This window comes from Echinops telfairi, unplaced genomic scaffold (assembly GCF_000313985.2).
Source record: "Echinops telfairi isolate 266 unplaced genomic scaffold, ASM31398v2 ScPeMD7_2;HRSCAF=8, whole genome shotgun sequence".
Taxonomy (NCBI): Eukaryota; Metazoa; Chordata; class Mammalia; order Afrosoricida; family Tenrecidae; genus Echinops; species Echinops telfairi.
This window is the reverse complement of record NW_022103898.1, coordinates 7,118,414-7,126,284: the sequence shown is the minus strand read 5'-3', so window position 1 is coordinate 7,126,284 and position 7,871 is coordinate 7,118,414. Positions and strand designations below refer to the sequence as shown.

Sequence of the window (7,871 nt, the reverse complement as noted above, 5' to 3'; positions counted from 1 at the left end):
GGGGGAGGGGTGGTCTCTCCTTCCCCCTCACAGCTCCCTCCCCCTTCCAGTGGCCGTAGGGGCAGCAGGTAGGGTGGAGGACCTGGTAGGACCCTGTCCGTGGCCCAGTGAAGATGTCCTTTAAGCGGACCAGCGTGTCCAGAGCCTGGAGAGTGGGCAGCTAAGCCCTAAGCCCTGCCTTCGGAGGGGCCTTGCCTTCGGGGAGGGGCTAAAGAGAAAAGCCTGGTTCTCTGGAAGCTAGGGGGAGAGACATGTCAGGAGTGCCCCCCCTCCCCTGCCCCCCCAAATACACACACCAAGGGCTTGGCTGAGACGTGACCACCTGGGCAGGGTGCGGTGGCCTGGGTCAGAGGACAGGAAGGGTCCCTGGCAGCAGTCCTGGTGACGGGACTGTAGACTACAGAGCTGGGAGGGTTGCAGGCAGCTGACATGCAGGGAGACATCTGGATGCGGTGTGTGTGTGTGTGTGTGTGTGTGTGTGTGTGTGTGTGCTGATTCGATGGTTCCCGAGCCCCCTCCCTCAGCTCCCTGTTGTCCCTTCTAGAGTGGAGCAGCGCCGGCTACAGTGTCCACTCCCGGAGGGCTGGGGCTGGCCATCTTGAATGTGCCTAGACTGTGTGAGTGTGAATGTGTGAGTGACCATGAGTGCAGGTGTGAGTGTACGAACGTGTGTGAATGTGTTTAAGGGTGTGCTTGACTCTGAGTGAGCTGGTATGAGTGTGTATGAGTGAAGGCACGTGTGAGTTCGTGTGCATGAGAATATGTGTACGAGCCCGAATGTGAGATGCATGTGAATGTGATCCCACACATATGAGCCTGTGCGTGCATGTGAATGTATGTGAACACATGGGTGTGTAAGCATATATGCATGTGATTGTGGGGGGGGCATGTGAACACATGTGAGCACGTGTCTGAGCACCCATGTGAGTGCGTGGGAGCACGTGTGCAGAGAGGGCTGGGGCGGCACCCTCACCTCTGGCCTCGCAGTCCTGGAAGGCGGTGGCGCCCTGGAGCCTGGTGAGCAGCCCGCCTCCACAGGGGAAGCATCGAGTGCGGCCCGGCTCCGGCTGGTAGGTGCCCACGGGGCAGGCCTGGCAGGGCTTGAAGCCATCAGCGGAGAAGAAGCCGGGTGAGCATTGGCCTGGAAGTCAGAGGGCAGGGCTCAGGCTGGCAGGGGACACTCAAGTCTCTGGGCCTGGCCTGGCCGGGGGACCACACAGAAAGTCAGTGGGCATGGCCTTGGCCAGGCTGACTTTGCCTCCTGGCAGCAGGCAGGGTTCAAGGGCAGGTGGCCGAGGCCATGATGCATACTGGGACACGTGTGCAGTGCCAGGGCCTGTACTTCAGGGGGCTCTCCCCAGGGGTTGAGGGCAGGACACAGCAGGTTTTCACAGGAGGTAGCCCGAGAAGGCTCAGAGCTGATCACAGCCCTGTCCCAGAACAGGGAGGATTTGCAGGGTCCCCAGATGGGTTGTAAAGAAAGTTCTAGCATTTTGTGGGCTCTGCACACGGCAGTTGCCCCGAGGACAGCAGAGAGCAACACCACATGCAATGCTCTGTGACCCCAGGGGCCTTGGTGGAGGGGAGGGGCCCTGCCCCCTGCTGGGGCCCAAACTCACCTCCACACTCGGACACGTTGCGGGTGCCTGCCAGGCCGAGCCCGTCGCTGCTGGGACAAGGTATGCAGCCGAGTTGGCCGTCCATGTCCTGGTAGGTCCCTGGCGGGCAGGGCACACACTGGCCACGCTCGCCGCTGAAGTGGGTGCCGGGTCCACAGCTTACTGCAGGGGCAGAGGAGAAAGGGCTGGGGGGACGTGCCAGTGGCTTCCAGGGCACGAACAGGCCCCAGGCTGCAGCCCCGGTGAGCATCTTCGCCCTCCTCAGGATCCTCCGAGCCCCTATACTCCTGCCTGTGCTTCTCGGGGGCCCAGCCTGGACCTCTCTCCTGACTGGTGATGTCTGATGTCCCCTGCCCCAGCCCTGTCTCCTGGCCTGCTCACTGAATGGCCTCAGACGTCTCCCCCCAGCACCCATGGTCATTTCACCGCCCCCCCCTTCCTTGCACAAGGATATGGTCAGTGTGTGTGTGGCTGGGGGTGTGTGTGTGTGGACTGGGCAGGAGGGCCTGGCAGTTGAGGATGTGTGGCCCTAAGTATGTGGCTGCAGAGAGAGCCGGTGTGCTCGGGAGATAAGGGCCCGTGGAGCAAATCCATGCTCGGATGAGGAGAGAAAAGAATTACTGAGCAAGGGAGCCAGCTTCCTCCCTGGGAAGATGGGTCAGCACCTGAGGTCACGGGCTCGGAACGGGGAACTCACAGCTGTGTGGAGGACGTGGTCAGTGAGTGAGGGGCCCTGGGCAAAGGACCCAAGAAGATGGAGAGCCCACTGGCTGACTCAGGGACAGTCTGGCCACCCAGCTCAGTGAGGACAGGACTGTACGGAGAGTACAAGTGAGGGGGATCAGCTGAGAGCTCCCCACCCCTCCCCTACCAGACAGGAGCCCCCACTCCTCCCCCAGCCTGGAGCCTCACCGCCCACCCTGGGGTGAGCTCTTTGCAGGAGGCTACTGTTCCTCTCACATCCCTCGTGCCTCTCTGTCCCCTCCCTGGGTGGCTGCCTTCCTTGGGTGACAGGGTGGGGGGACAGAGAGGGCTTGACGAGTCCTCTTCAGAGGGGCCACTGGTGGGGACTCACCGCACTTGCCATCCTGGGGCACCTGGCCCGGGCTGCACGTCCCCTGCCCCTCCATGGCCTTGGCCACCCGCTGGGACACTTCGTACTCCGTGCCAGAGACCTGGACGTAGACCTGCTGCCGGCTGACTGACTTCCGCAGGGCCTTGATGACGGCCTGTAAGCTCTGCTCCGCCCGCTTCCGCACGCAGTCCAGCGTGCAGGAGTCTACAGAGCAGGAGGAACTGAGGCAGGGCGACTGACCCACCCAGGGGCCCCTGCCAGAAGCCCCTGGTCCCCGCTGGGTCATGCCACCCACTCTCTCAGCAGCCCTGGGGGAGGGGCCTTGGCTCTGCTCATCTGAAGGATGGGGAACGTGAGTGAGGCTCGGGGAGGTGGGGCCTGAGAGCTGACACACACACAGGCCTCTGTCCACAACATCTTGTCAGCCCGAGAGCACGGCCCATGGGGTGGAGACTCCTTGCCGCTCAGCCACTGCCCCCCAGGAGAATGGCCTGCTCTCCGGCCTTTAACCTGAAGCCTGTCCTATTGGGCCTGCCTCATCAGCCAGCTCCCACCTCATGCTCAACTCCACCCCTGCTCTTTAACTTCCATGCCCTGGCTCATATTGTCCCCCCTGTCTGAATGTCCTTCCCTCTCATCTCCTCCAGCCAATGTACTGTGACCTCTAGCCCTGCCTGACGGGCAGCTCTTCTGTGAAGCCTTCTATGGCCCCCCACAGGGAGGCCCCAGCTTTGTCCCCCGACCCCCTCTGGTGCCTCTGTGGTCCCCTGGGCCCTCTCTTCAGCCCAGGCAACTGTCAGGGATCCCTGCTCCCCTCTGGCCGCTGCCTCACCTACCTGACACCTCCTCCACCTTTGGCTCCACCTCGAACTCTGCGGTGAGGAGGGACACCTCCTTGGAAGGGGACTTGCGGCCGCGCCTCCTCTTCTTGGACGAGTCACACTTGAGGGACAGGAAGGTCACGTGGCCATGGTCTAGACAAGGGAGGGGGCTGCTGTGGTGTGGAGGGGTGGCCTGGGGCAGGGTGCTGGGTCCTGCCTAGCTGTGGACACAGAGGGACTGGAAAGGGGCCCACCATCAGTGGAGGTGGCCAGGGCTGGGGTGGGCAGGGGGCCGGGCTAGGCCCATAAGTCTCGGCACACGGGCACCCGCACCTATCTGCCAGGGAGGCTGTCCACCACCCATGGGCCTGTGTGGGCCTGGCTCCCAGACTCCAGGTGGCTGCTCTGAGCTGCCCACTGGGTCAGGTGTGAGAAGGGATCCCAAGGTCTCCTGGGATCTTCCCGGGTTGGGGGCGTTCCCATGGCCCACCCTTGTCCTGGGATGTCCTTGTCCCAGTCACTGGAGTTGTGGGGTACGTCCCTCTCGGGCAGGCTGCTGAGCAAGCCCTGCTCCGGGTGAGCAGGGACAGTGCCCCCCCCAGGGCCCTGGACACCCACGCCACCCCCCTGCTCCCTGAGCTGTGGAGACTGCCCCTCCCAGGGAGGCAACAGGCTGGCCACTCACCCAGTAGTGGCTGCCGGGGACCCTCCCTGGCTCGCTCGCGGCTGCGCGGCCGCAGGTGGCACTTGGCATCTCTGACCTTGAAGCGGGCCTTCTGCTTGATGGGGGGTGTGGGGGCATCTGTGGAAAGCCAAAATGCCCCCTGGCGGTGGCCTTTCCTGCAGGCAAGGAGGGGTGGGGACGGAGGCTGCGTAGGTCGTGTCTGAGTGTGTGTTGGGGCCACCCGGGACAGGTGCATGGGGAGCTGTAGTCATGGGGAGCTCCCTCTGACTCAGCAGCTCCCCCTGCCACCAGAGTGGGGGATCCCCATGCAGGGCCCAGTGGACGTCAGGGCAGTGGGGTCCATGAAGCCCAGGGCAGTCCTGTCTGGCAGGGGTCTTCTGTGACATGTGTTATGGAGCCTGACACCCTTAAGCCCTCCGTGACCCCCCACCCTGTGCATGGCTGGGACTTGGCTTCCCTGTGTGGGGTCTCCCCCCCTCCCCCCAGTGAGGCGCTGGCCATGAAGCCCGGGATCACCCAGGTGTGTGGTCCTGGCAGGCAGAGGGGCTACCTGGGCAGCCGGGCCCGGAGGCGGGGCTGGAGCTGTTGGCCTTCGGCGGCATCTTGCCCTGGAGACCCGGGACACCACAGCTCAGGATGAAGCTGCTCTCCGAGTCTGCAGAGGGGTTGGGGGTGTGCGAGGGGCCGAGGGGGCACCTCTTTCCCAGGCCTCCCGGTCCCTGGGCCTCACAGGGGCCCCTGAATAGGTTGCAGGTCGGGCTGGTCCTCGTAGTCTATGCCTTTGGCCTCCACGCCACTCGGCGAGCGAGGGCAGGGCAGGAAGGAGTCCTCGGATCTATGGGGTCCGGTGAGTGGGGCCGGGGTAGGAGGGTCTGGGTCTGGAGTCAGCCCCCCCTGGGGAGCAGCAGGACCCAGGCCAGCTCCCAGCCGCGGCAGCTCCTTTACCTGGGATGAAAAGCGTGGGGGCCGGGCAGGTGACCAGGCAGCTCTCCACACCACCCGCCTTGCTGCAGGACAGCTGGGCCCGGGGCGCGGCCTTCGCCCGAGAGAGGCACTTGCCTGTCTCTGCCGGGAAGGGAGACAGGGTGGGGCCTGAATGAGGGCAGGTGGAGGCTCTCCCCACAGGGGCAGACCTGTTGGAATTCTGTCCTGGCCACGCTACCTCAAGGGGAGGGCCAGAGCTGCCAGCGTCCAGAGCCCCGAGCCCTTGGGATGTGTGGGACACGACTCAGAGAGCTGGCCGCCTCCCCACCCCACTCAGACTCTAGTCAGGGTGTCTGTGAAAGGTTCCCAGTCCACGCCCCCAGACCAGGGGCTCCCCCTGGTGGGCTGGCTTCTCCAGGGTGGGTGCCCAGGGGGAGACAGCCCCCTTACACTGTCAAAAGTCTTTAGACAGGAAATAGCTGAGGAATGAAAATACATGGGGGACCCTGCGAGAAATACAAGGAAGCTGGACCCACGGCCATCAGGTTGGGTCCGACTCTTGTCGACTGACCCTGAAGGACCGAGACAGAGGAGCCCTGCTCCCAGGGTGTGCCCAGGCTGTCCATCTGTACAGGAGGAGACAGCCTCATTCTATCCACAGGCGGCTGCTGGTGGGTTCGAACTGCTGACCTTGCAGTTAGCAGCCCGGCGCACAGCTACCAGGGCCCACCTAAATAAACACAAGACTCAAAGTCTTCTGTTGCCCAAGGGCCATGAGCCGGCGGTGAGGACAGGGCCACCAGAAGGGCCCGAGAAGAAACAGGACAAGCACCCCACATGCTTCCAAGGGATGTGGCAGCAGACCCAAAGAGCATCATCAAGAGATGCAGGGGGCAAAAATCTTACCATAGTGAATGATGGGGGTGGGGGTGGGGTGTGCGGAGTGGAGACCCAAAGCCCATTTGTAGGCCACTAGAGATCCCCTTGCAGTGGGGTCTTGGGGAGGAGATGAGCCGGTCAGGGTGCGACGTAGCGATGATGAAAAATACAACTTTCCTCTAGTTCCTAAATGTTTTCTCCCGGCTCCCGCTATCATGACACGAATTCTACCTTGCAAGTCTGGCTAGACCAGAGGATGTACCCTGGTACAGATAGGAACTGGAAACACAGGGAATCCAGGGCGGATGAGCCCTACAGGGCCAGTGGTGTGAGTGGCGATACTGGGAGGGTAGAGGGAGAGTGGGTTGGAAAGAGGGAACCAATTACAAGGAAGTATATGTGACCTCCTCCCTGGGGGACGGACAACAGAAAAGTGGGTGAAGGGAGACGTCGGACAGGGCAAGATATGACAAAATAACAATCTATAAACTATCAAGGGCTCGTGAGGGAGGGGGGAGCAGGGAGGGAGGGGAAAAATGAGGACCTAATGCTGGGGGCTTAAGTGGAGAGGAAATGTTTTGAGAATGATGAGGGCAATGGATGTACAAATGCGCTTTACACAATTGATGTATGTATGGATTGTGATAAGAGTTGTATGAGCCCCTAATAAAATGATTTTAAAAAAGAATAATAACCCACTACTATGAAAAAAAGAGATGCAGGGGGGCTGCCACAGGGGGCCCTGGGCTCTCAGTGTCCTGCTAGGAACCCCAAGAACGCAAACCACTGCCTGCCTGCCTTCCGGGCCGGGCCATCCCAGGGCGAGTTACAGCAAAGGTCCCTGCAGGACAAGGTGAACACTTCACCTGAGACCAGTGGTTCTCAACCTTCCTCATGCCATGACCCTTTCCTACAGTTCCTCATGTGGTGGTGACCCCCAACCATAACATTATTTTCATTGCTACTTCATCACTGTCATTTTGCTACTGTTATCAATCATCATGTAAATACCTGATATGCAAGGTGTATTTTCATTGTTACAAATTGAACATAATTAAAGCATAGTGATTAATCTAAAAAACAATATGTAATTATAATTCATGAAGTCTCATTTTACCTCCAATACTACTGCTCTCAACACAGCAGCTGCTCTCTACACAGTAGCTGCTTTCAACACAGTAGCTGCTCTCTACACAGCAGCTGCTCTCTACACAGCAGCTGCTCTCTACACAGCAGCTGCTTTCAACACAGCAGCTGCTCTCTACACAGCAGCTGCTCTCTACACAGCAGCTGCTCTCAGCACAGCAGCTGCTCTCTGCACAGCAGCTGCTCTCAACACAGTAGCTGCTCTCTGCACAGCAGCTGCTCTCTGCACAGCAGCTGCTCTCTACACAGCAGCTGCTCTCTACACAGCAGTTACTCTCTGTACCTGTGACTGGTCCGCTTAAGTACATTATGGCACCAACCCTGTCACAGACATGTGTATTTGTATAAGGTGTGTGTGATGGGGTTGGCGCGATGATGTCATCATTCAGGAAGGGTGGGGTGGGGCGTATCTGCATGTGGGTGCACCTGCCTGGAGACAGATAGAGGAATGATGTCTTGGTTCCTAAGACCATTGGAAACATGGGTTTTCTGATGGCCTTAGGCGAGCCCTGTAAAAGGGTTGTTCAACCCCCAAAGGGGTCGCGACCCACAGGTTGAGAACCGCCGCCCTAGACCCTAGCTTCCCAAACCTTCCTCTTTCCAGGACAAAAACTACTCAGCCCACCCTCACCCCAGTCACTGAAAGAGGTGGGCTCTCGCCCTGCACCCAGGATACAGCCCAGGTGTCTGCTCTTGTCGCCCTGCTGGACTGTTCCAGCAGC

General features: G+C 60.5%; 1 protein-coding gene across 1 annotated transcript in view; it reads right to left on the bottom strand.

Moving 5' to 3' along the window:
• SCUBE1 (signal peptide, CUB domain and EGF like domain containing 1) overlaps window positions 1-7,871 on the bottom strand; it is a 135,289-nt gene that overhangs the window by 5,241 nt on the left and 122,177 nt on the right. The window contains exons 12-18 of the mRNA XM_045290811.1: window positions 5,146-5,265; window positions 4,751-4,855; window positions 4,201-4,317; window positions 3,531-3,668; window positions 2,695-2,898; window positions 1,620-1,781; window positions 974-1,141 (exon numbers count right to left, since the gene is read on the bottom strand). Coding sequence (XP_045146746.1) covers window positions 974-1,141; window positions 1,620-1,781; window positions 2,695-2,898; window positions 3,531-3,668; window positions 4,201-4,317; window positions 4,751-4,855; window positions 5,146-5,265 — 1,014 coding nt within the window. The remainder of the gene's footprint in view (window positions 1-973; window positions 1,142-1,619; window positions 1,782-2,694; window positions 2,899-3,530; window positions 3,669-4,200; window positions 4,318-4,750; window positions 4,856-5,145; window positions 5,266-7,871) is intronic.